Source organism: Chrysemys picta, chromosome 1 (genome assembly GCF_011386835.1).
Source record: "Chrysemys picta bellii isolate R12L10 chromosome 1, ASM1138683v2, whole genome shotgun sequence".
Taxonomy (NCBI): Eukaryota; Metazoa; Chordata; order Testudines; family Emydidae; genus Chrysemys; species Chrysemys picta.
Genome location: NC_088791.1, coordinates 214,459,629 through 214,487,599, shown reverse-complemented (window position 1 = coordinate 214,487,599; position 27,971 = coordinate 214,459,629). Strand labels below are relative to the sequence as shown.

The window sequence follows — 27,971 nt, the reverse complement described above, 5'->3', positions numbered from 1 at the left end:
CACACCAGACTTTTGTGCTGTAACTGATTGTTTTAGCTATAAAGGGATGATTACTGATTTACAAAAGTAGATTTATCTCTTTTTTTGGAGATAACAGAGCAAACGAGTCTCAGATGTTACTTGCATTAAACTCAATGCGATCACACTAGGGTTGACTTTGGACAAATGTTTATGTATATTGGATATGAACTCTAGCAGAATAACTGGATTATCGTTGGCAGGTTATAATGGCCTCCTCTTAAATAAGGGAATGACAATTCTGCTCCTCCATCTTTTGGGATTGTCTAATTAATATAAGTAAATAACTAAGGGAACAGGCTCTAAGTAATTTCATTTTAGTTTAGATTTCGCCTGTGAAAGTACTAAACCCTGGAACATCTTTAGTTTGATGACTAAGGTCCTGAGCCTTTATTGAGTTCTGTGCAAACAGACCTCTCTGTACCACAGACAGGGATCAGCGCATAAATCACTATTTTCTTGATTGAAAAGTGATGACCAACAGAGAGCACCTGCAGATTGAAGTCTCAGTTGGAGGGCTTCTTGACAGTCAATTAAAAAATATAACTCACTGTTGGTATTGGTGGTGGTGGTGTGAAACGTGCTTTAGCACTTACTATTGCTTTGTATCCCTTAGCTACAAACTTTCACCTTAGAGCTTCCTTCTTCTCCTGAGGAAAATCGTCTTATTGCTCCAAAAAGGAATCAGGAAAAGCTTGACTTGTGTTTTGAGTAGAATTGGTTGGCCCATCTTGCCCAGTCAGTCATTGTTATTGGAGAGAATGTTAAAAGTCCCAACCTGGGGAGAAATGTTTTCACCCCTCAGCCAAAAGGCCAAGATTGCGAGGTCATCCAGTACAGTAGCTTTTCTATTATCAGGTCTCATAATAATTAAAATAGTACAAGTCTGGAGTCTTGCTTTCATGATGGTAGAAGTGGTTGAGTAATATTAATCCTATTAAACTACACTTTGCCCTATAGTCACCGAAATCTTAAAAAAAAAAATATGTCTGATGGAACTTCCTTGACCAGAAAGATGTCATAAAGGAGGGGACAAGGCACCCCCATAGGGTAAGGTTGCAGACTCAAAGCCATTGCCTCAGTGGGGGGACAAGGGCGGTCCAGAGTATAGCTGCCAGACTGCAGCCAAGAACTATAGAACCTTTTTAAAATATAAATAAAGCAGCAGGTGTGTGTAGTAAACTTAACCTTTGTTTGAGAATGTCTTAACTGACTGTATTTTCCCTCCCTTCCCTTCATCTTGCAGCTGATTGCAATGCCGTTCTTAAAGGTCTACAGCCTGTTTTTCAAGAGCAGGGAATGACAGAAACAATTCATAACTGGGAGGATCATGGTTACTTAGCAACTTACATCAACAAAAATGGCAGGTGAGTTGGATATTGGACCCTGGGTTCATATTCTGTCCAGATGAGTGAAGGCATCTATGAGCATAGTTATAACTGTGTAAGAAAAGCAGCATTAACACCATCTGAGCTTCTGAAAGCAATCTATAAAAGGAACTGTATATCTGAAAACCTCTGCCCAATCCTTCATCCCCTAACAAAACCACACACACGCACCCAAAGGAACAAAACAGTTGAGTACTGGCTGAGACATAGTTTAAATACCGTACCTACCTAAAACTTTTTTGAACATATTACATTTAAAAGGTGTCTTGCTGTGTCCTTGTAGTTTTCATTTTACCTTCTTCCCTATCTTTATTTGTTTTTTTTCCTTATTTTAGATCATGGGGTGTCTCTTCCTGTTTTTCAACCTTATTTTTCTCCCTGTCCATGCAGTACTTGCTTTACTTCCTTCGCTATATATTTTTTCTCTTATTTTATTTCTCCCTTGTGGCTCCCAAAAGGATCATGGAATCTCCTCGGCTGAGCTGATCCACCGCACCTGTGTATGTGGGTGGGTGTAGGGGGGTCCTCCTGTTGTAGCAGAATGAAATTAACCCAAACTTTGTCCAGTCCCATTGCTGCCCAAAACTCTGAACAGTAGCAGTGAAAACTGACCACTCTAATCAGTTTACCCTCTGTTGCAGCATAGGAAACATCTCAGAAACAGACAGCCAGGAACTATTTCTCTTCAGACTTAGGTCAACCTGCATTAAATCACTTAACATTCCCAGTGTGAACTGAATTCCATCTTTGCAGTCAAAATGGCTAGGTATTTTTTGTAATGAGATCATAAATTCTGCAGAAATCCAAAGTTACACTCCTTCCAACTCCCTTTGAGAGAACTTCCTACTTGCCATGGATTACTGTGTTTGAAGCCCTGCCATCATTAATCACTGCTGCTTTAGCCTCAGGAGTCTCAATTTTCCAACGATAAGATCGTTATATGTTTAACCACGTTTTAGCTTTAGAAAATTACAGCATGTGAATGATACATGTACTAACTGAAGTGCATTCTCTGGAGAGAAGAAAAATGAAGTCCTCAGGGCTTCTGTTTTCCCCAGATCTGAGGAAGAGTTCTGTGTAGTTGGAAAGCTTGTCTCTCTCACCAATAGAAGTTGGTCCAATAAGGTCACCCCTCCCTGGTCTCTCTAGATGTATTAACTTGGTATTTTTGCCCCTTTATTGCCATCGCTTTTGGCTATTTTACAAACCCATTGTTAATTCCTCCCCCCCCCCCCCAAAATGGTTATGGTATGAGTGGGACACACTTTCATATAAGCAGATCTAATTGAGACAAACTAATAAAACCAGGCTCAGTTTATGCCCCTTAGCTGTTTTACCATGCAGAAATAGATTTTTTTTTTTTGAAGGACTGCATATTTAAGTATAATTGGCCTATTTGACGCTTCACATCACCAATTAGATTAGCTTTACTGCATTCATGCCTGACCATTTTGTAACTTTGGCTCATCCTTGAGGGCAGAAACCAAAAGCTGTGCAGCTTGACATGGGTTTTATGCTTTGTGGGTTTTGTTGACTTTTTCATTTTTGTTTGTTTGTGCTGGCATAGGCATGCTAATCTAAATGCAGTGGTGCAAGCTCAGAGTATGGAGATGTTGCAGTTTATCCTAGTTTGCAAAGTGAGAAGTGTCACCATGGCTGTATGGGGTTTTCTTGTGGGACTTCTTTTCTTTCTCTCTTTCTTACCCAATTTTGAGCTGTACCAGTGCAAAATCATGGTTTACACTATGGCAGGGAGTTTGTGATAGGAACTTGCACACACTGTTATATCAGTTTAGCTACACAGGTACAAAAATACTCAGTGCAGAAAAGGCCTTATATCTTCCACTAAAAAAGATGCTTCTTGAATCTTCTGTTATCTAGAGGCTTGCAAGACTGCAGTGCTCTCTCTCTCTCTCTTTTTCTTTTTTTTTTTTTTTTTTTGTAAACTGAACCCTCTTTACTAAAAAGGTTAAAAGGAAACTCCAAATTTTGTAACTTTTGTTACAGCCCATTAAAACATTCGTGGACATAGTTATACGTTTAGTCAAATGTTAGCTGGACTTAAGAAAACCCTAAGGCCGTATATATACTAGAATGTACTGCTTTAATTATACATGTAGAATTTGTACGTTAATAAAACAATGTCTTGACGTTTACAGTTAGTAACTTCGTACATTGTTCTGTCATGCAGCTGTAGTTTGGCCTTTGTCAAAAGACCTTCATATTATTCCATAGGCAGTGGCTGGAGTTAGTTACCTAACAAAACTATTTTGGCTTTGGCAGGAAACCTTGTAACTCTGATATTAAGGCCTCAGTAGAGGGTGCTGTAATCGGACCCATCTTGCTGAACAATGTCTCTTCTTTGTGGGCCTGAACAAGGAGCTTTCATACTGGATTTCTGGGTCTTGTCAGGCACAAACACTCCACGCTGAGTGGGAGGTGAAGCCCAGGAGGGAGAATAGTCAGCCTTAATATCAAAGTAATTGCTTTGGGTAGTTTCAGTACTTCTCTATGCCCTGAACCAGGCAAAGAAAGCTGGGCCAATGCAGAGCTACATGCAAAAGCGCTAAACCTAGAAAAACGAAAATGTTTTGAACAACTCACAAAAATATTGTTAAACACTGTGTACGCAATACAAACTGTAAAATGAGCATGCTACTCTTTAGTTGTAGTATATTAGAGATTCAGAGTATTACCGTTGCTGTCGACAAAAATTTGTCTGACAAAGACATTATCTGAACGGCCCTTTGGAAAGCTGCAGCTGTTAAATGAATCAGAGCTGATTTGCGGATTAAGCCACACTTTCCTGTTGTCATTGCCAAAATAACAGAGCCCCGTTCTTCTTTGTCTGAAGTTAAGCTAGCAAAAGTCACATTTGGCAACTCTACCTGGTCCATTTAATTCATGATTTACTCTGACAAAGAACCTAATTGAAGAAGGCTCACTTGAAAAACATTCACTAATCATTTTGTCAACACAAACGTAGGGGAAATAGCCATTCACACCCCACACAGAGGCAAGACACTGCCCACTTTAACCAATCAAATCATTGCCAGTAGTGGTGTGAATGAATATTTTCTTTGCTGTACCAGCCTCATTGACCAAACACTGAGCCGGCAAATACACCAAAGCTCTCACAAGTGCATTGTGGGACCTCAGCAATTTTTGTTTCTGATCAATACCTTTAAAGTCACTTATGTAAATTGCATTAACTTTTAAAAGGGTGCCTTGTGTTAAGCAGCACATTTCTACCTGAAATGTTACTGACTCTCATTACAGGTAGTACATCACATTGTAGGGAAAATCATTACTGCACTTTCAGTGTATTTTTACTTTGGAAGGTGCCAGCACATATGCACATACAGCAAATGAACAAGAAAATAATGATGAAAAGAAAATGTAAAACTTCAAAAATTGGCAACGGAATTCAGGGTGAAGGGGGTACTAAAGATAGTATCTGTAACTGTTTGTTTTATTTTTTTTAATTGATGGTGCCATATAAACGAATGCTGTATCTTACTGTGTTCTAGTGGCAGCTTTGATAGTGTGTGTGGGTAAACTTGAGACTTGCATGTGGTGCCTGGGCAGGCAGTGTATCGTCTGCCTGCACAACTGCTTTAAAAGCAAAATCCTTCTTTCTCATAAAAAAATAAATAAATAGATGAGATACTTCTCTGAGTAACTGTGACCTTCACTGTTTTTTAAACCTCTGTTCAGCCTTGGAACAGAGTAGAGCACTGTGATTTATTGGCGTTTGTGTCAACCACGCTGGTGGTTCTGTAGATTATGATTCTGTGTTGTCCTACAGCAGGAGGGTGAAGGATGTTTTTCATCTCATGTTAACATCTCATTAAAAAAAGCTAGTCTGGACACTCTCCAACCCTTTGTTTCAGGGCTTGTCTTCACATACAGCGCTTTAGTGGAGACGCTCCTACTCTGACGGGAGAGCTTCTCCTGTCCGTGTAGTGAATCCACCTCCTTGAGAGGCAGTAGCTATGTCGTGGGAAGAAGCCCTCCCATTGACAAAGCACTGTCTACACTGGGGGTTAGGTGGGTTTAACTTTGGCCCTCAGGAGTGTGGATTTTTCACACCCCTGAGCAACTTAGTTTATACCACGATAGGTCTGTAGTGAAGACCTGGCCTCAGGCTATAAATTGTGTGGTTTACCCTCGGAATCATCCTAAGGTCAGAAGGCATAATCAGATCTGTAGTCACTTGCTAGCCCTGTCACTGTCTCTTGTAACATTGGGTATTTCTTAAATGCCTTCATTTTCCTATCTGTATAACTAAAATAACTACTATGCAGGAGTGATGTAGCAATGGCTTTCATTCATGTTTGTTGAACGCTCTGAGATTCGGTGGGAAATGCTAATAGATGTGCAAAGTTTGATTTATTAAAATAATACCATTGAAATGTCTCAATCAGGATTGGCTTCTGTTCCCTCCCCTATTATGAGGAATACCTAAGTTACAGAAGACAACATTTTAAAAGTGACCTGTCTAGGAAAATATTTAGGCTGCTGTATGATATGCAAAGAAGGCCTGAAATGGGGGTGTGATGTGTTGTCTCCCTCCTCTCTCCCCCATAGTCCTCTCTCAACCCTTAATTGAAGGGGTGAGGGTGCTGAATCCTTCGCAAGGCGGACTTCTCTTTCAGTTTTTTTTTTTAATTTAACAGGACTTAACTAAACTCTTGACCCCAAATCTCTGTCCCACAGCTTCAAGCGGTATAAATAAGTCACTTCCTAGTTCACAAGTGTAAAGATGTCCTCTAAAAGATCTCCAACCACCCCTAGCAGAAGGCCTGACAAATCAACCAATGTAGGCGAGACCTGAATGTCAAATGTTAGAAACAAATAAAACAAGCAAACCCTGCTCCCATGACATATGCATGCTCTCACCCCATCTCTCCCCCCCCCCCCCCCCAAAAAAAAGCAGCTCTGTGATTCCTTCAACCTGTGTAGAGAGAAGGGAAGGGTGGCTGGCAGCATCCAGGCCCACAGCTGCAGCAGCACCAAGGCCCCATGGCTGAGCCTGATTTCTGTTCAGACTCTACCTCCACTAGCACTTATAGGAGGGAAAGACTTGCTTGACTTGGGCTGCTTCTCATCTCTTTTCACTTCCCCTCTACACTGCCACCCCCCACCGCCGAAACTGAATTTTAATTACAGAAGTAAGGTGTGGGAAAGGAGAATAAAGCAGTTTTCTTCATAATCTTGTAGATGAAAAATGTGTTGCCTCTGTTAAAATATGAACAGTATAATCTGGCATTTAAACAGGCAGGACTATTTTATATATGCAGCATTCTGCCAAGTGGACTCTTCTAGCATATTAAATAGTTGAAGTACCATCTAAACAGGCCAACAATTGCTTGCATCTGGAATTACTAGAAAACAAAATCTTTGTATATATGTTCCTGTGCGCAGGGAGTGTCACTTCAGGAGCCTCAACCTGATAGACCTCTAAGTGCTACCATAATAATAAATGTTTGAATATTTCTATTTTACAGACTACATTGACTATTTTCAACTAGTCTCGTCATTAATGTAAAAATTAGTCTTGTTTTAGAACTTACAACATTTAAACTCCAGTATTAATCTACTTTTCAATCTTAAAAATTGCTGATCTTAGAAGTGACACCTTGAAAATTCTCTAATGATGTAAGTAACTACAGGTCTAATGCAATACCATTTCAAGTTGCTGAAACGTCTCCCTTTGATTTCAGTGAGCTTTAGATCTGGCTCCAAAGAGGACTGAGTTGGTGGGATGTGGTAACAAGATACTGGGTTAGATTCTGCTCTCATTTGCTTCCCGATAATTTTGTGACTTCAGTGGGGTTAAACTAGTGAGTGTGTCTTATTGAAACACACACACACACACATGCGCACACACACACTCTCTCTACCTACCTACCTACTTACTGACCTACCTACCTTTAGGTGAGAGGAGACTAGCCCATTGAGCCAAGTATCCCCTTCTGGTTGTCTAACCAACTCAAAGTTAGATCTAACTTAATAATGACAAAAATTTGTTTCCTTCTCTATAGTCTTTTTTTTATATATATATATGAGAAATACTGAGGCAATTCTACCAATTCAAGAAAATTGAACAGCTTTTGATGGCAGCCACCCTATGGTTACTTACAGTGTGATCTCTCACAGTGTGACCGGTAGTAAGAGAACACTTACCTTAGGAAAGAGGATGAACTTTGAACAGAAATGCATAGTAACCGTTTTTGATTTTGCTGAGTCTTATTTACTGAGGAAGCTAACAAGTCTCCTGGCCACACCCTTGGACTGTTGCTGCCCTACTGTTGTTAATGGGTGTTTTTCTAAACCCTATGATTGCAGTGATTTGACTATATCTGTTTTTAAACCTGCTTAGTTAGTGGACACACTTAAATCAGTTTTAGCTTAACTTGGTAAACAAGTAAATCAGTAGCCAGCAGGGGTTTCCATCAGTTTAGCTAACCAGATTTAAAAACTAACTTTAGTTAAACTGGTGCAACTTGCCTTCAGAAAAAGGCTAAGTGTGTCTTCTGTTTAGAGGCAGGAAGTATGGGTTAGATTTACAATTTGAATTAGGGGGACCCTATGAACTACTCAGATGCCAGTTTTGGGGAAGAAAGGAGGCGTGACAGCAATCTTTCACTCATGTAAAGCCTAAAAAGTCCTGTGGCAACAGTTAAAATAACAAATAGATAAAATCCATGTAGGTCTAGAAAAGCCTCTGCTTTATATTCTAATACCTGCTATAAAATAACCTTGCCTTTATATTGTGTCTTTACTTTAAATTTTTTACAAAATATGTATGTATTGAGGAAGCACCTCCCGCAGCTCTGAAATGAGCCACATTGGAGGTGAAACATGGCAGTTGTTAAACCGTAATAGCAATGCCTCACTTTAGGACAAGAAATTGAAATTGCAGGGGGGGAATTTGGGTAGAGGAGATGACTACCCAAATTAATAACTGGTCAATGGGAGGTGAAATACCTCCAATTGTTACAGTATGGGGATAAATGTCTGAAATGGCACATTTGATAGTGCAGCATTCTATGGCACCACCTGGGAGCATGGGTTTAGTACAGAATAGTAAGAGTGCCACCTAGCTACATGCTCTAGCACTACGGGTCGTGGTTAGGGATTGGTCTGAATCAATTGACTTAAAAAGTCAACAGGAGTACTTCCATTTAAGTATTTGATCAAAAACCATGTAGTCTCCTGGACTGAAGGCATTGTACATACCTATAGGGCTAGTCTATTGCATGCTTGGGCACAGGCGCGCCGCCAGCTTTTCTGACGCCCTAGGCGGTGGAAGGTGCCTCCCCCCCCCCCCTCAGAGGCTCTGAAATACCGCCGCGGTCGCCGCCCCCCCAAGTTGTAGTGCCCTAGGCGACCGCCTAGGTCACCTAATGGGTTGCGCCGGCCCTTCTTGGGCAAGCACACTTTATTAAAATCCTTTTCTGTAGTGGAGGGTGTCCAGCTGTTGGAAAAAGTTGTCATGCAGTCTTCTGCATCCATGTTTGACTACTTCTTTCCAGCAGCATTGTTGCCAGCCAGGGTTTCTTTTGTAATGTGCCCAGAGTGCCTTAAGAAACGGACCAAGAGAAAGGGCTAAAAATGCTTTTAGGGACACACATGCATAAAGGCTACAGAACGGTAATGGCAGCTCTTTATAGAACTGTTTTTTGGGAAAAAGAGGAAAAGATCACAAATGTTTTCAGTCTTTTATGTTTCTCCCCTGATAGGTGGCCTGAAATCTTGAATGTCAAAATGTTTTGACCATCTCTAGGTTCTTAATTTAATAAGTTCTATATATGACTGAGGAGTTATCCTTTTCTGGTAGCCGAAGACTTGCTTATACTATAGCAAATCTTGCTTTGCTGGAGCCAATCTCCTGCTAACTTTTACCAGATCCTAGCCATCCCACTCACAAAACAAAAACTACTCCAGAGTTTCCTGGCTTTGATGTTGCTTCTGTAGCATTTGTGTACACGGCAATGCTATAGTGTGAAGAATCTTGCAAAAACACCAGCTCTTACACCCAAGCATTGATACTGGTGGAGTGTTCAAGGCGGTCAAAGTAAAATTGGGGAACATTCTGATGGGCTGGCTCTGCCATATAAGAATGGATGGGGGGAAAGATGGTGAATCTGAAGACTGCAGTCCCCATGATTGCTTTAAAAATAAATGGCATAACTTTGTTGGTTTTTACTGTTGTACATATTTCTGAAAAGCTGAAGAAAGTCTCAGTGTGCGTGTTTTGCTATTGCTCATGTCCATCAATGCACTGAACATGCTTATAACTAAGTTGCTCTATTGAGGATTGTCACTAACTTTTTACTAGAGTATTGATATGGAAGAAAGAACCAAACCATTATTATTAGAACAAAGTACCTGAGAGTGCTTTCTCCTGAGAGAGTGGTAATCTCACAGTGTTTCTAAAGTGATGGAGCAGCATCCTAGTGACTAAGCTGATCTTAGAATTACAGGACAAACATGAATCTATCACAGGAGTGGCCAAACTTACTGACCTTCCGAGCCGCATACAATAATCTTCAGAAGTTTCAGAGCTGCAGGACGTGCACAACCTGCCCTGTGGGACGGCACCTGCTAAGGTGCAGTTCTTCTGGCCCACCGCCCCCTTGTGGGGCTGAAGCCCTTAGATTCCCCTCCCTGCAGGGCAGAAGCCCCTAATCCTCCCACCTTGCTGCAGGGCAGATGCTCCGAGCTCCCCTCCCTCCCCTCCCCCCATCTGGTAGGCAGAGAATGGAGAGTGCGTGCGGGGTCCATGAGCTGCACTTTAACTGTAAAAGAGCCGCATGTGGCTCACAAGCCACAGTTTGGCCACAGCTGATCTGTCACATCACTGTTCGTCTACTTTCCTCCATCAAACTGAACTAGCAGGTTGCTTATTATGCAGAAGTTATTTACTAGATAGTAGGAGGAAAAAGACTGGTCCAGTGGCTTTGGTGAACCATGGTTTTAATGGTGTTAGTTTACAGATGTCTCATAGATAGTCTTAAATATTAGTGGGAAAGGCCTTGGGTGGACTGTTTCTGATACCACCTGGTTCAGAGGGAAAACTATAAATCTACATATTTTAAAAAGTACTTTATAGACCAGGGGTCGGCAACCTTTCAGAAGTGGTGTGCTGAGTCTTCATTTATTCATTCTAATTTAAGGTTTCACATGCCAGTAATACATTTTAACGTTTTTAGAAGGTCTCTTTCTATAAGTCTATAATATATAACTAAACTATTGATGTATGTAAAGTAAATAAGGTTTTTAAAATATTTAAGAAGCTTCCTTTAAAATTAAATTAAAATGCAAAGCCCCCCTGACCGGTGGCCAGGACCCAGGCAGTGTGAATGCCACTGAAAATCAGTTCGCGTGCCACCTTTGACACACGTGCCATAGGTTGCCTACACCTGTTATAGACGTTACTGTAGATTTTTAAAAAAATTACTCCAAAGAGGTTATGCTGCATATCCTTCTCCTAAGTCAGGTCCTGTAATAGAGACTTTGGTGAACTGAGACATTGTAGGCTCTCTCTTAAAGGGACTGGAGTTCCATCTTAAAGGCCTTCTCTTCTTTGCTTAAAAAACCCCAACAAACCAAACCAAACCGAACCCCACTGATATCCAAAGCAAATGGCCGATTGATGGCCACTAGAATAGAGCAAATGGTTTTGTTGTTGTTGGTTCAGTTCATGTCATCCATGACCTCTCCCTTTTTAGTTTTTAGGGTAATCGCTTTGAAGCTAAAATTACTGGAAACTTTTAATCACTTAAAAAGTTTCCAGTAATTAAACTTGTAGAAACTAATTACCCGCTCTTTACTTAGTACTCGTTTTGTCACTTAATTGTGTGTGGTCATCTTCTCCCCCCCACATTCCCCCAATACGCTTTTTATTTATTATGAATAGTCATTAATCTGTTAACATGAAAGCTGTCTGCATGAGGTGGCTCTAATACTTTAAGTTCTCTTGAAGTGAAAGGGAAGGGAATAGCTAATTGTTTTCTGAAACTTGTTTTGTTTTTAAATATCTAACTCTCTCAACAAATTAACACATGCAAAGAATAGAGACTGATGTGCAGTGCATTTTCCTTCTTGTTATGTCTGTGTTGGTTTTTATGCACTGCTGCGGGTTTGTTTGTTTGTTTTAAGATTAGTTGTATGATCCTTATAGGGTGGCTGGCATGCCCCTGTCAACTCTGTTGTTCAGTTACTTTTTGAAAGAAACAGAGAGAAAATCATTTGTTGACAGTGGAGCTGGATAAATTACCAGACTTCTGAATTGCATTGTATTACGAAACAGTGTTTCCTTTTGGTAAACCACAATGTTGTTAATAAATGAAATCCTAATCACTATAACTTTGCTTTGTAGTTTTTCCAATCTGAGAATTTACCCTCATGGATTAGTATTGGTGGATCTGCAGAGCCACAGCGATGATATGAAAGGAAGAGATGAAATTGATCATGTAAGTATACCGTTAGCCATCTCAAAGCACATAAAAGAAATCCTAGCAGCTTCTTTGAATATGTCAGGGTGGATCCTACTATAGGTTCATGTGTCCACAAGATCTGAGTCTTTTAAATAGCAGTGTCTGTTGGGGCTGGCCATGCATCCTGTTACGTCGTTGTCCTCTCATGCAAGAGTAAAAGTGGCTGCCACCCTCCCCTTGCCTCTTACCACCCGTGGCAACAAAATAAAACCATGGCGTCCAACCCACTACCTCTTAATGTTGGGTAAATCTTCTGCCTAACTCAGTCTACCTGATTTAGACTCAGGAACTAACTAACTAACTTACTCTCTCTGTGTATATATACACATACTTGCTCTAGTATATTAATAGAACAAAATCTTTCAGGATGTCTTTTTGTGGCCATATGAGGCTGCTTAGGACATTTTATCTAGATAGGTCACCAGAAGGCTGGTGTACCTCTCCCTCCAGATATGAAGGCCCACTCCACCAGGGCACAAACAGTGTCTTCTGCCAGTTTCAGGGATATCTGCAAGGCAGCAGTGTGGAGTAAACCACTGACTTTTGTCAAGCTTCATGCCCTTAAGTTAGCAGCCAGGTCAGATGCCCAGTTTGGGAGAGCTGTACTGCAACTGCCGTTGAACTGAAGCACCTTATTCACCATCCAGAGGTGACGCTGCTTAGTGGTAGTGCAACCTTCCACATGCTGCTGTGTCTTAATGCCAAGTTGGAGAATCAACTACCTTTTTACTTAGAGAGAGAGCCTCTGTATGCCCATTTGATCCTTGGCCTGCAGGCTGATATTGTCAATAAATGTGCCAATTGTGATCGTAGCTGCTGTAATGTGGATACTGTTCACTAGGAATTGGGCTAAGACTGCTAACTTCACATTGGCTTCTTATTGTCATAACATTGACCAGATCTGTATTGGTAACTTACAAGTGAAAGGCTGTGTGTCATTACTTTCCTCTTGAGATACCCAGTGTAACAGGGTGTGTAAACACCGCACTGAAAGGGCCAGGGCCAGTGTGGGCTCTGTGTGCTAAGGTAGCTATGCCAGTCATGCATGGTAAAAAGGAAGTTGCCGTCAGCAAGGAGGAAGCCCTGAGAAGGAAGTGGCTGCTGAAGCATTAGGAGGAACCTCCCAATGCCAGAGATCCTACACCTCCCTTGCTTCTCCTCCTCCCCCTCTCCCCCCCCCCCCCCCCCTCTGCGAGGAGTCAGGTGAAGCCCAGGAGAGAGAGACTGGCTTGGCCACCTGGCCAAGAGTCCATAAAGCTGCTACCCAGGCACTCCCAAAGTAAGGTGGTGCTACTGACCTCTTTCAAACTCAGCCTCAAGCCTAACCCCGTCCTTCCATCTAAACACAAATTGTGTTAACCCAGGGCTTGGACCCAGGCTCTCAGGCTTGGACCCAGGCTCTCAGGACTCCACGAGCCTGAGCCAAGCCAGGATTCAGGGTTCGAGACCTGTTGCTTTACAGGGTAGACATAGCCCCACTGGACTTGTCCACCAAAGGCATTCCATGCTCCCATGTGCTGACTTTCTTTGTCCTCTTGACAGTCATGTGTGGTGGTCACTCATGGTTTCCCACACTACACCATGAACCAAGGGTTAGAGGGGCCATGTGTTGGGAGGGTACTAAGAAAGTTGGGTGGCTGGACTCAGGCCCACATAATGCAGTGTAGATGCTGGTTGGGACCCAGGGTTCAACAATTCCTAACCTGGGGTTACAAATGAGTGTAGACACTCAAGCCGTAAGTTAACAAACTCATGGACTGCTAACTGGAGTTCTGCTGGCTCTGGGCTTTTACCTGTCGGATATATCTTCTCAGCAATTAAACATCTGTGGCTGGCTGGGTCAGATGACTTGGACTTGTGGGGCTGTAAAATTTCTGTGCAGACATTCAGGCCCAAGCCTGATCATCTGTACTGCAAGTTTTCAGCCCTGCAAGGCTGACTCAGGCCATTTGACTCGGGCTTATGGGGCTCGGGTTGCAGGGCTGATAAATTGTGGTGTAGGAGGTGTTCTAGCTCAGGCTGCAGCTTGAGTCCTGGGACCCTCCCACCTCACAGGGTCCTAGAGTCCAACAGCCAGCCTGAGCTGGAAGTCTGCACTACTGTTGAACAGCCCCACAGCCTGAGCCTGGCGAGCCCAAGTCAGCTCGCACGGGCCAGCCACGGGTGTCTAATTGCAGTGTAGACATACCCTAAAAGGCTGGGGGCTTGGCTGGGCTGACCTGACCTCGGGGTGATAATTGGGCATGGCCAGGGGCCCCAACCCAGCTGTATAGACACCACAGGGAGACTCTTTTGACACCTTATTTAACACTATTTCAAATTACTGTATTGTGGGTGGGGAAGTGTATTTCTGACCTTTGTAAACTCAACATCTTTCATGTTTCTTACAGCTACTAAATAAGATAGAAGAAAAAATGAAAGAGTTGTTTCACAGCAGTATCAAAAGGGTAAAGCGGTATGTTTTTTTTAATGTATCATCGCCTTTTAACTTGATTTACATTAACATTGAAAGTGAGTCAAATCCTGCTTTGTTACACAGGTATAAATAGGGCCTAATTCTTCTGAAGCCAGGGAATCACTCTGGATTGACAGAGAATTTGGTTTTGATCCTGTAGTGTAGTGGACAGGTCTGTGGACATACCTTTTGATTTACTGTTAATTTTTGTTTCTAATCCTCAGATTTATTCAAACAGATATGTAAATATATTTTTGTATACTCATTTGAAAATTTCATATGGCAGTTAATTTCTACAATAAATTACCTGTTCAAAGAAACACTGTCAAGCTTGGTAGGTGCAAAATTGACTTTTTTGTATCTAGCAAATTCCACGACTTTTTTTTAACTGAGAGATTTTTGGTTCCCAGACACATTCTATAGTGCTGTGTTGGAGTTTGTAAGAAAACGCAGTTTTAAGTTTCTAAGAGGCTATTAAAATCAGCAATAATAAATTATTGCCTGTATAAAAAACTGTAAATAGTCAGTGTGTGTTTATATATATATATTAGTGGGAGCATGTCTGCTTTTTCAGTTCCTATAAATGTGGTGGTTTTATTTCAGAATTGATAAATATCGCCACTAGGCTTGTTAAATTGTGTATAGCTTAAGCCATTGTGTAATACTAATCCTTTGTATACTATGTAATAATTATGGTGCATGAAGAGAGAAAGGGAATCCAAAATGAAGAAAAAGTAGTCTGAAATATTTTCATAACAATTGAGTTGAATAAATAAAAAATTGGAGAAAATAGCATTTTAATTTGTTTGATATTTTGATGTGCTCAAATGGTGAGGCTATCTTGTCCATGTGTGTTAATTTTATAAGGATAGCAAAGGTCTTTCACTCTGGACGCAGAACAGCCAGAAATTGCAGTTCCTGATTTTTTTTTTTTTGCTTTCTCGTATTTGTGCATGTGTGTGTAATATATAGATTTTTTATTTTTTTACTTTCTCCCACCGTGTATTGCCATCTAGTGTCTCTCAGAAGGTATAATTTTGATTTTTGTCCTTTAGAATCACTGGAAATTCAAAAGATGAATTCATTTATTTTTTCAAAAAGCATAATTCTCCTCAATAGGAAACAAATTAAATCAGTGTTTATGCACAGACGCATAACAAAAGCATTTTGATCTGTTGGTGTCACCTTAACGTGAACATTGAATGTGAATTTGTCTTTTTAAAGCTAACTCATTTTTTAAAACTGAACTTATACTCGATTAAGAAATTGTAAAATGACTTATTAGATTCATCCAACTTTGAGGCTACATATCTGAGCCAGACTTTCAGAAATTAATGCAAATTCTGGTGAAAACATCCAAATGTGTTTCACATCTACGTTAAGAATAAAGGCAGACAGTACTTAAACTTGTTTGGTGTCTTTTTGCCCATGTTCTGCATTTGTGTTATTAATTTCGGTTTCTAGTTTCAAATTAAGTGTCTAGTGTTACACAAATCCTCTTCCCTGCTATAAAAGACTGATTCACACACAGGTTTTGCTAGAATAGTGCTAAATTAAAGTATCAACACCCAGATTCTCCTGTAGACACTAGCAATCCTTGTATATTTGACTGCTCGCTAAAATATTTAAAATAACCTTCATGACATTACACACAAATTGGAATAACTTTGTATACAGTGCAATCTTACTGAATACAAGAAAAATGTAAAAATCACATTTGCAGATTTTTATTTTTTTGTATGAATACTATTTGGATAGTATTTTCTTGCAAAATCGTAGATTAAACATGTATTTGAGTAGGTGTCCACTACATTCAGTTATGTAGTACTGCGTTCCTAATGATGATAAGAAAATGTTAAGTACTATGGGGGTGGGAGAGCATCTCTCATGTACTGCATTTATGCTAAATTAAAGGAGAATGAGGAATGTTTGTTAACTTTCAGATTGAATTGTGAATAGTTTTTGTTTTTCCCTTCTTTAGATTGCCAGCAATTGTGAGAGGAGAAGCCATTGATAGATACTGGCCCACGGCTGATGGGCGTTTGGTAGAGTATGACATAGATGAGGTTGTTTATGATGAAGAGTCGCCTTATCAGAATATTAAAATTCTACATTCGAAACAGTTTGGGAATATTCTTATCCTCAGTGGGGATGTTAGTAAGTATGGTCTCTTTACAATGTGCTGTTGGTCTGAAGCTGTAGGTTATTTGGATTCTATCTTATCAGAACACACCTTTGTAAGTTTCCCATGGATGTTGTGTGGAGTTATTGGAGGGAGGGAGGGAATGAGTGAGAGAGAGAGAGAGAGAGAGAGAGAGTGTGTGTGTCTGTGTCTTAAAGGCATTTTTTTCAAAGTATCAAACAAAGTATCAGAGAATAGTGAAGAGACCTCTCTTATATTTATTTAACCCTTTCCCAGTCTATGCAACCTCTGACAGTTACTTTAAGGGACAGGAAAGCAAACTCAGTCATCCATCTTCTAAACAACTGCCCATTATTTTAAAGGACTAATGAAATGATTTTCCCTAGTCTGCCTTAGGGTTTCATAACCTTGTTAGTTGGCTTATTTTTCCCTTTAAAATATTTGGGCCTTTGGCCACTTGCTTTCTCTTTGTTAACTGATTTTCTTTGGTTGAGGCCAGCTAGGGGCAGCCAATTAGCGGTCTCAACCTCCCCATCAATACTACTACTTCTTCGAGTGCTTGTACTTGTCCATTCCGATTTAGGTGTGCATGCCCTGAGCACAGCTGTCAGAAATTTTCCCCTAGTTGGCTCAGCTCTGGCGCCTCCTGGTGCTGCGTGAACATAGAACCGATATAAGGGGCCCCGCTGAGCCTGCGGTCTTCAGTTCCTTCTTACTGCCCGTGAGGGCTGTTGGAACTGCCCTCTTTGCCTTTGCAAAGTGCCTTTAGTGGTTCTTGCTATAGTTTTCCTGTACATAGTTTCTTAGTCTAGTTTTTAGTTGTTTTAGTGTAGTAGGAGTAGGGCTCTTTTCCATGCCCGGAGCGGCTGTCCGTTCCTCCCCCAGTACCAGGGCATGCCTCGGTCACTGGGGCTTAAACAGTGTGCTTCCTGTGGCAAGCCTAGGCCTACCAGCGACCCTCACTTGAGTTGTCTCAAGTGTCTGGAGGAGGGCCACAGGAAAGAACACTGCCAGATCTGCCGTGATTTCAAACCCCTCTGGTGTGCTTTGCAGGCATCGTGAAGACATATATATATATCTAATAAAATGATAGCCCAGGGAACTGCTCAATTAACTGAGGTGTAAGAAAAAGTCAGTGAATTAGCAGAGGGTATGCAGTAATGCCCCCACCTGCAATTGGCTGCTTGCGGTCACATCTGCACAGAGTTCATTGACTCTAATGGGGTCATCATGCAGATCTACCCATGCAGAGTAAATGATGGGATGGGGGCGGAAGTAGCCGTAAAAATTCCATGCCGGGAAAGCCCTTAGTTCTGGCATGTCCTCACTTTGGAGAGCTGGACTTTATAACATTAACACTTGTAAGCATGTTGGTTTTTTTTGTTCTGGAAGAATATAAAATCCATGCTGGTTTTCTCACAGACAATACACAGCATTGCTTTAAGATGCATCTGGTCTACTGTATTTAGTGATTAATGACTTAAAAATGCAAAGCTTCTGACCAACTTTCTCTTTGTTCCTTCTAGATCTGGCAGAGAGTGACTTGGCGTATACGCAAGCCATAATGGGCAGTGGGAAAGAAGACTACACTGGGAAAGAAGTGCTGATCCTAGGAGGTGGTGATGGGGGTATACTATATGAAATAGTCAAACTGAAACCAAAGATGGTCACCATGGTGGAGATATCCTTTCAACAAATGACCATTCATTTTAATAATACAGCATACTCTTCCTTTTGTATCTTGGGACCTCAAATTAAATGTCTCGTATATGAACTTGTGTTGGGAGACTGGCTCTCTCTAAGCCAAAAAATAGGCATGGTTTTAGACCCAATCACTGCAGCATGCAGGCACTGACTGTGAGATTTGATCCTGGCCATGGAATATATAGTTCCAAGTTCCTAATCCAAACCGTAGCTCTGGGACAGCATTTTCTGCACTTTGAGCTGAATCCCGGTTTTCTTATTTAGGTAACTTAAAGCCATTGATGTCAGTGGGAATGTCACCTGATTAAAGACTTCAGGATTTGGTTCTTAATGATGATGGCACATGTGTCTACCGTATCCTCTTTCTCAGATATCAGTTAAAGAAAATGATCCAAAGGTGGCTTCATAAATAAGATTTCAAAGTTCCATTTTCCAGATATGATTTGCTGTTAGTCACTGTACATAGGAAATTTCATTAGCTATAAACCAAAATAATTATCATCATCATTGTACTAAAACATTACGCTTTTAAAATGTATGGTAAATTATGGTGCCAACAGTGCTGGTTGGAAAGAATTTTTTTTTTTAATATAAATAATATCTTAAACCTCTAATTGAGGTTGGGAATTAATTCCTAAACCTAGATGTTGCAGGAAATTATATTACTATTACTATTCCTCCATAAGTTTGACTGTATCTCTTTGATAAAGGGGAAAAAAACCCCAAAACTTTGGTTAATAAAAGGTGAACAGAATTTAATGCTCCTTAACAAACATCAAACATTGACCAAATGGTGATCGACGGGTGTAAAAAATACATGCGTAAAACATGTGGAGATGTATTAGACAATCTTAAAGGAGAATGCTATCAGGTAATTTATCTGTTACCTTCATTGCAAGTAACATCTAGATTTAGATCTGGCATGAATTGTTTTGGGAAGTTTTTTGTATGCCATCTGGCTTAACATTTTCTTTCCTACTATTTTAGGTTTAATCCATATCTGCATTTCTGAATCAGAGTATATTTTGCACGAGGGTTTAGATTAAAAACACTGATCCATTAATTTTGAAATATTTAACTCTCCATCTCCAAACCCACTCTGCTTTTTTAATATTTACAACTCACACTTGGAATAATAAAGAAACTTGAGGCATAATAATGCATATTGCCATCTCCAAACCTTGTTAGTAGCTGAGTGAAAATAGGTAATATTAATATAAAAATAGAGTGTGGTATCTAATATCTCCCAGTATAAACTGTCTGAGAAGTAATGCAAATCATAAACTTAAATCAATGCTAGTGCATCATTCAGAATCTCAGGTATAGTTCACATGATTGGGGGGTTAATTTAGTTTTATCTGTGCTATTATTTGCTTGAAATCTGTTGGCAAATTCTATTCATATGAGTAAATATTCTATACCTCCTCCCCATTGGAAAAAAGAAGAAACAGGGTTACTGAGAAGGGTATGTAACATATCTCGTCTGTCAGAGCAGGTAAACTAGCCCATATCTACTGGATCATAGTTCGGTATCTGAACTGCAAGGTTATTCTTCCTAATGACACATCCTTGAACACTAGCTAGTTTTCTTGGAGAAAAACTAGCAAAAATTGCATGATATTTTGTGTGTGTCAAGTGCCGTTCATCCAAGGATCTCAAAACTTGCAATTATCTTGTGAGGCTATTAACTACTTCCCCATCTACAAAATTGGGAATAACAGAGGCACAAATGATCTAAGTGGTCACCCAGCAGTCGGTGACAGAGCCGGGAATGGAAATTCTGGTTCGCTGCTGCATCACTCTGCTGCCCCATCCCCCCAGCATTGCCTTCTATATGGAGATATAAAAAGCTAAGATTAGAACCTTATGTTAAAGTCAGGCTTAATTCTGACCCTTTTCCCTATTTTAATTCCTATACATCATATTAGTCTAGTCAGTTTAAGAGGATTTTGATCACTTATTAAAACAATAATTTTTTAGGTTCTAATAGAAGACTGTGTTCCAGTACTGAAGAGGTATGCCAAAGAAGGAAGGATGTTTGATTATGTAATTAATGATCTGACAGCTGTTCCAATCTCCACATCTCCTGAAGAAGGTTAATTCTTTGTTTATAGTAACTGTTTTTAACACTTTGCTTTCTTGACAGTTTGCAGCAAAATATTATTTTGGGGGTTAAAATGAGGGGGATTTTTTTTACCTTATGTGATGCTTCTTGGGGGTACCCTGGGCTGTGAGGAACTTTGCTGCCGCTTCTGCCCCACCCCCTGCCCCTCCTGGCTTCACCTTGAGGAAACCTTGTCTGTACCTGCCATGGGTCAGCTCCCCAACTCCATGGGCAACACAAGCACACTCGTCTAGGCCTACTCAGCCCTGCTGACATTCTGCAGGTTAGTGAAAGGCACACTCCAACTCCGGAGCATCTGTCTGGATTGCCTAGCTCTGTGGGGCTCTTGGGTCACAACTAGTTCTATCAAAAGCTAAATAGCAGAGTGCAGCGATGGGGTACATCTACACTGCAAAAAAACGCCAAAACAAAACCTGTGGCAGTGAATCTCAGCCTGGGTCATTTGATGCAGGGCTAAAAATAGTGTTGATGTTCCCACTTGGGCTGGAGCTCAGGCTCTCAGACCCCCGCCCTCCCGCTGTGGGTTTCAGAGCCTGAGCTCCAGCCCAAGTGGGAACATCTGCACTGCTATTTTTACCCCTGTAGTGTGAGTCTGAGTCAGTTGATGTGGGCTCTAAGATTCTGCCATGGCTTTTTTTCCCCTGCAGTAGTGTAGACATATATCCACAAGTACGTCGTTCCCCCCCCCTCCCCCCTTTTCTGGATGTTGGTGGTGACAGGGACCTAGTCACTGCACAGCAGTGAAGCCAACTGTACACTTACTAAGAGTTTATTTCAGTCATGTCAGAGTCTCATTCAGGGGTATGTGGGGTGGTATTCACAGCAGTTTCTATAAGTAACATGCTCTTTTGAGACAAGAGATGTTCTCATAATTAGGAGCACTAGGAAGAAAAGTAAGGGGTGGGGGGAAAAGAGTGCACATGCATGCAGGTGGAGAGAAGAATTGTGACGATCAGGACTTCTAAATTTTAGCATTCAGTTCCTGAATTGGGAGAAGGAGGAAGTGAGAAGTACTTTCCTTGCAAATTTTGAAGTAAATGTCATAGCAGGATCTTTATTTTCCCCCACCTCCACTTCTCGAGTTGAATTTAAACAGTACAGCTAGTTTATAAACTATGGAAGACTTTGGAAACACAAATCTGTTTTTTACAGCTTGCCATAGATTTGTGACCTACAGAACTTGAATGTACATTTTCTTTAATTGGGTCTTATGAAATTGGGGGACACACTATATTTTATGTTCTCAGGAAGGGAGATATGTTTTATGTTTTTGAAAATAAATATAATAGTGTCGCACTATATTTGAGTTGCTGCTCTAGCATGTACGTTTTTGGAGCATTTTTTGCCCAGATTTCTTTTCTCTTTGGAGCATTTCTTCCCTCTCCTTCCTCCCGCCCCCCAGGAATTTACTTCCTCTCTGGGTGATGGTACAATATAAACTACTGTACTCATACTGTAAGTTTTGGCAATTATTTTATACAGAACCCAGAAGTATGCTGAGCTCTGCTTGAAGACAGCCACTGCCTTAAATAGCACCAAGACTCAGACCTTGATCTTGTAGTTTACCCCATCAGGCACATCCCTGAACTCATGCACAATGAACTGCATGATCGGGGCCTATATTTAGCTATGATGCAGTGAATGATTACAGCAATGTCCTTCCTCATTCCAGTGTGAGTGCCACTGAAAATCAGCTCGCGTGCCGACTTCGGCACGCGTGCCATAGGTTGCCTACCCCTGCTTTGGAGTAATAATTTTTAGGCTTTTGTATATTAGAATACATTTCTAAAAGGTCAATGTTTAAGCTTCTGATTTTTATTTTTAAAATACTGCTTTTGTTTCATATCAGCCCAGATATCACGTAGAGAAAATTGTGCGAAAGAGGATTTTTATAGATTGTTTAAAAACATTTTTTGGAGAATGCAAACGTTTGATATGTTTAGATTCAGTGTTACTAGTACCAACTCAGGGCATTTTTCGGCTATATTTGGATTACAGTCCAGATGACTCATTACACTGAGTAGGGGGGATACAGTATGCAGGCAGACTAGGGAAATACCCTTTTGTATTTCCCTAGTCTGTATTTTGTCAGTAATATGGAATAACTGCAAAAGACCCTGCCTTTCAGTGCATATTAGATAAAGATGGGTTGATTTCATAGCACAGCATGAAAAAACTGTCTCCAAACATTCTATAATGGCTCCTGGTCCTAATTCTACTGGTTGTTGTTGTTTTTTTTAACTCCCATGCTGTTGCTTATTCCTTGATTGATATTTTTGGGGGGCGGATAAATCCAATAGCAGCCCCCAAGCAAGACAGACAAAAAGCAAATATGGAAGGTTGCTGAGCAAGTCTGAAAGTTGAGGTAGTTTTTTTTCAAAACAGTTGAGGACTTCAGAATTATTATGTGCTATATCACTATTCTATTAAAATATGGATATGGAACACTTTAGGGAACATACGATACCTTAACTATGGAGAATAGAATTTTCCTGGCAGAAGACACGGTGTGGATGGAATGGCTAGAAGAAGTTGAAGTCTTATTGTGCTGTATGTTGAAGGACAGCAAGATCTCAATATTTTCATTAGGTGGCGCTATTTTAGATTTCTCTCCAGTAATGCCTTCAAGATGACAGATAACTATTGGCTTGAGTTGCCGATTGCAGTTATGCTTGCGAAACAAGTTAAACCTTCATGAGGGTTAGTTTAATGCCTGCATCCAATGACTTAAAGAATCACCATTACATTCTTTCTCCTGCATATTTTTCTTATTTTCAGGACTCTGGAGCTTTTCATCCTGAACTGCTTACCAATATGCACCTGGCAGTGTGAAAAATTAGAACTGAGGGGGGAATGTCACTTACGCATCTAACCTCCGTAGTTTAGGATTGCATCCTTGCTTCCTCTGTGCCCTTGGCTGAGTGGAAACTGCATTACCTTATTGGTAATGAAATACTTTTCTATTTGCATTCTGGGCTTAAAAAGTCCAGTTACTGGCATTGAAGACTTGATTTTTTTTTTCCTGAAATTTTCTTTGTTTACCACTTTAGTTTGACTTTAAGCACAGTCAGCTGAATAGTGGGAACTCATGAAAATAAGTGTGGGAATTCACACTACAAGCTATGCAAAGTCTCTCAGAAATTCTAAAAAAACCTGACAAAAATCCCAGGAGCCCAAGTGCTGGTAATCAACACTTTATTTAAACTAATGATAGAGAAAAATAATCATCCCGCTGAAATACTCAGCAGCAGTGCTTAAATATTAGTTATGTAATGCTTAACAAGCCACTAGTACTTGAAGATTCTAATTCATTCTTTATATCCAGATTCTACGTGGGAGTTTCTACGATTGATTCTTGACCTTTCAATGAAAGTCCTGAAACATGATGGAAAATATTTCACGCAGGTATGACACTGTGATTAAAAGAAATAATTCTACATTCCTTCTCTATATATAGTGACTTACATTTTCAGATCCTGAAAAAATACTGGCTGACTTTTTCTTTAATATATTGCTAGGGATATTTATATGAAACATGGTCTTTGCTGCTGCTGACTCATTTGTTTCTGGTGGTGCATGTTCTCAGCTGAGGTCATAGTGTATTTGTTTTGACATTTATAAACACTTCTTCAGGAACTAGTTGGCTTGTCACAGAGGATTATGGCTTCAAGTGGTGTTTAAAAAAGCAAGAATTGGTGAATTGTTAAACAAAGAACCATATTCATGCCAGTGGCTCTAGTAATATAAACAAAAGATGAAAACTTATGTTGTCCATAAGGCATGAGTGAGTTGAAAACTGACTTACTGGATGCTGAACCAGCAATAAATGGAGAGTTAATAATAAAGAACACCTCCCCATAGTATGTTTAGATTGCTAGCTCCAACTTCAAGGACCAGATTTGCAAATATAAATTTTTGCCTGCATTTTTTCATCCACAAAATTAGAGGCAACTTTTGAAAACCTGGTCTAATTTTGGCACTTGTAAAAACACTTCAGGTGAAGACAGTGGCAAAACTCTGATTTCCAAGGGCCCATTAATGTTGAAACCTTTGGCCTAATATTTATTAACTTAAAGTTTTTAAAAAATATAAAAGCCCTTTAATATATTAACTGATGTAAAACCACTTCAAGTGTAATTCTAATCAAAATTTCACTGGAAGAGACTTTTTAAATATTGTGATGCTTGCTCGGGGTGCCCCAAACCATAAGCCACTGTTACCCCTCTGCCTCAGCAAGAGAGAGTTTTGCTGGAGCTTTAACTGTGTGTCAGCTCCCTGCCATACCAGTGTGTCCACCTCACCAACAAACTCCTTGAGATTCTGTCAGTCGTAACCTAGCTTTGCAGGTAACATTCAGTGAACCCCAGTTCCCAAACCCCCAGGAGAGCGTTCCTCTGCAGTATCCAGCTCTGGATATCACTGGACGTTCACAGAAATCACCAAGTTTACTGCCTCTAAAGAGACAGTGCGTGCACCAGCCTGTTAATTTAGCTGAGGATCCACACTTTAATGCACAACACGGGGATGATTTTCTGATAAAACCAAAAGTAAGTCTATTAATAAGAATAGTGATGTAAGTGAGAGTAAGCAAGGATAATAGAAACAGAAAATGGTGACAAAAATAAAACACATTTTCTAGTGTCTAAAATTTAACAGATTACAATCTTGGTCTCAGGCAATTTCACTGTTACAGTCAGATCAGTGTCTTTAACCCACCCACCTTTCACAGATTTCTGTGTTCATTAAGTGATGGCTTCTTGGTTCTCTTTATACTTCTCCAAACTCACTGTTTTGTCTCCAGAAGCAGGATGACCCCCTGCTGTTCATCTCATCCCCCTGTTGACTCATATGTAAATGGAGTTTCCATTGTTTTGGTTCCATATTGCCTTATTTACATTAGGGAGAGGGAGATAGCTACCTTCCCTCCGGTCTGAGAGAAACCCTTTGTCTGATCAGACTTGAATGCACAATATCAATAAGTATCCATGCTTCCTCACAGTGTTAATACATACATTTCACAATGATATTCATGATCAGTGTGTTGCTGGCTTTCATAAAAGACCTTACTTAATACACATTTATACAGTAACTCCTCACTTAGAGTTGTCCCGGTTAATGTTGTTTCGTTGCTGATCAATTAGGGAACATGCTCATTTAAAGTTGCGCAATGTTACCTTATAACGTTGTTTGGCAGCTGCCTGCTTTGTCCACTGCTTGCAGAAAGAGCAGCATGTTGGAGCTAACTGGTGGGGGCTTGGAACCAGGGTGGACTGGTAGCCCTCCTATCAGCTTCCTGCTCTCTCAAGTTCCCTGTGCAGCAGCCGCCCAACAGGCTATCAGTTGCCGGCAGTTCAGCTGTCCCTCCCCCCTCTGCCTTGGAGCTGCTCCCGGGAGCCTCCTGCTTGCTGTGGCGGGATGGAGGGGGGCACTAATATCAGGGTGTCCCCCTCCCCCTGCCACCTGCTTATCCTATCTCCATAGAGCAGGGGGCGGAGGGACAACAAGACAGGGCTCAGGACAAGGGAGGGAGCTTGCAGGCAGTAGCTGCTGTCTCAACTTCCTGATCTAAAAAGGTAATGTACTTAGAGTGGGGTCAGCATACTTAAAGGGGCAATGCACGTCTCTCTCACAGGGTGTGTGTCTCTGTCAGCCATGCTGTCTCCCCTCCCTGCATTCGTGCTGCCTTGTAGAGTGTGGGGCTACATTAACAACAAGGTGTTAACCCTTGAGGGCTCAGCCGAGTGCTAGTTCATCATTTAGCAGTAAGGCATTCCCTGGGAAATATCCCACCCTCTTCCACCTTTTGACTTCACCACCTCAACCAAGCTTCATAATCATCATTGTTGTGTACAGTATTAAATTGTTTGCTTAAAACTTATACTGTTTTTATACATATATAATACAGTCTTTTGTCTGGTGAAAAAAATGTCCCTGGAACCTAGCCCCCCGCCATTTACATTAATTCTTATGGGGAAATTGGATTTGCTTAACATCATTTTGCTTAAAGTTGCATTTTTCAGGAACATAACTACAACATTAAGCAAGGAGTTACTGTAGTAAAATAGTATTGTATACAGTATTCAGTTGTTTGTTTGGGAGGTTTCAGGCCCCTGTTCTTCCTCTGGGATGTCTGGACTCTGCTTATCACAAATATGTAGTCATAACTGCACATACAGTTTTGTATCATTGTTTTAAACATAAAATGTTTGCTGCTATTTTCTGTTCTCCAGCACATATCTGAACTGTAACTCTTAAGGTATTTTTTCCTCCCTATGAACTCAGCATAACTTGTCTTTTAATATATCTATCATGCAGGTGTAGTATGTTGAAATATTTGTTTTCACTTAGTACTCTACAATAATTCTTGAATGGCGAACAAGCCATTTGTTGGTCTGTCTGTGAACTTAATGTCTGTCTAAGCTAGGTGTTTGTAAAGGAAATGGCTTTTATGCTAGATTGCAGTGCATAAATGCACAAAAAAATAAGGTTGGCCTACAAAACCTCCACTCACCACCACCGCCACTTATTTTGTGTTGGTTTTCATTATTGCCCACTTTAATGTCATCAGAGTTTAACTCATTTCACTTGTATAATGTAGTAAAATCAGCCTTCTATAACTGTAAACTTTAAATTGTATCCATGGTTTTAGGTATTCATGACGAATCTGCCAATTTTAATTATTTTAGTAAAAGTTAACATTACCAACAGTAACCACTGTGGTATTGGAGCCTAGTTTAAGTATATGTTGAAAACTGCAGCGTGTTGAATGCTATGATGTGTTGATAAATGCTGACTCTTTAATTTGTCTCTGTATTGCAGTTTGCCAATCCTTGTGGTTTGGTAGTGGAGGGTTGTTTAGTTTATAGATTCTGTTACATAGTGTTACTCCAATTTGCTATGTCTTAGACTGCTGTCTGGGTCTGTATGGTGTAGCTTGTATTTACTTAGCAAAATAACTTCATTTTCTCAAAGAAGGCATTTGTAAAAACTGAGATTGCCTTCCCCAGGGAGCTAAAAACTATGGGTAAGCCTAAAAATAATGTATTAAGTGGCACCAGAAAAAATAATGGTTTATTTGCCCATCTATTCATTCTGGCTTGTCGCGACTCCCTATGTTACATCTTGGCTTTTTCCGTGATGAGCAGACACTTCGCAGTAGAAACCAGGGTGTAATAATGGAGTAGACCTCCTACTTATTACTGGCCAGCTGCCTCACCGTAGCTGACTCTACAGGGCTCCAGCTGGAATCTGCTGTGCTTTGTGCTGTAGTGCTGGTGTTTGAACACTGGCTGTAGGGGTCGCCAAGCTTTCAGTACAGTCAGCCTTTCAAGTTGGAAAGCTGTCAGATGAAGGGCTGTCAGTTTAGAATATTGTTTCTTCCCAGTGTCTGGGCAAACTTGCTGCAACAACATAGCTTTATTTACAAACCCAAACCTTCCATCTACTTTGGGGTATGACTTTCTCAATGTCTAGCTTGTGTTACAGACTCAGATTACTTGTTAGCAATGATTTGTACATATTTCACTGTGCTAAAGTTTACCTTTTTAGTATCTTAATGCTTTTTAAAGCAAATACACCTGGGGGTGGATTGATTTTTTTTTTTTTTTTTTTTTTAAATCAGCAAGCTGGA

The 27,971-nt window shown here is 40.5% G+C and overlaps 1 protein-coding gene across 1 annotated transcript in view; it reads left to right on the top strand.

Moving 5' to 3' along the window:
* SMS (spermine synthase) overlaps positions 1 to 27,971 on the top strand; it is a 70,812-nt gene that overhangs the window by 26,830 nt on the left and 16,011 nt on the right. Inside the window, exons 2-9 of the mRNA XM_008170208.4 lie at positions 1,265 to 1,385; positions 11,797 to 11,890; positions 14,305 to 14,369; positions 16,351 to 16,526; positions 18,039 to 18,193; positions 18,998 to 19,087; positions 20,197 to 20,311; positions 23,667 to 23,746. Of these exons, the coding sequence (XP_008168430.1) occupies positions 1,265 to 1,385; positions 11,797 to 11,890; positions 14,305 to 14,369; positions 16,351 to 16,526; positions 18,039 to 18,193; positions 18,998 to 19,087; positions 20,197 to 20,311; positions 23,667 to 23,746 (896 nt within the window). The remainder of the gene's footprint in view (positions 1 to 1,264; positions 1,386 to 11,796; positions 11,891 to 14,304; positions 14,370 to 16,350; positions 16,527 to 18,038; positions 18,194 to 18,997; positions 19,088 to 20,196; positions 20,312 to 23,666; positions 23,747 to 27,971) is intronic.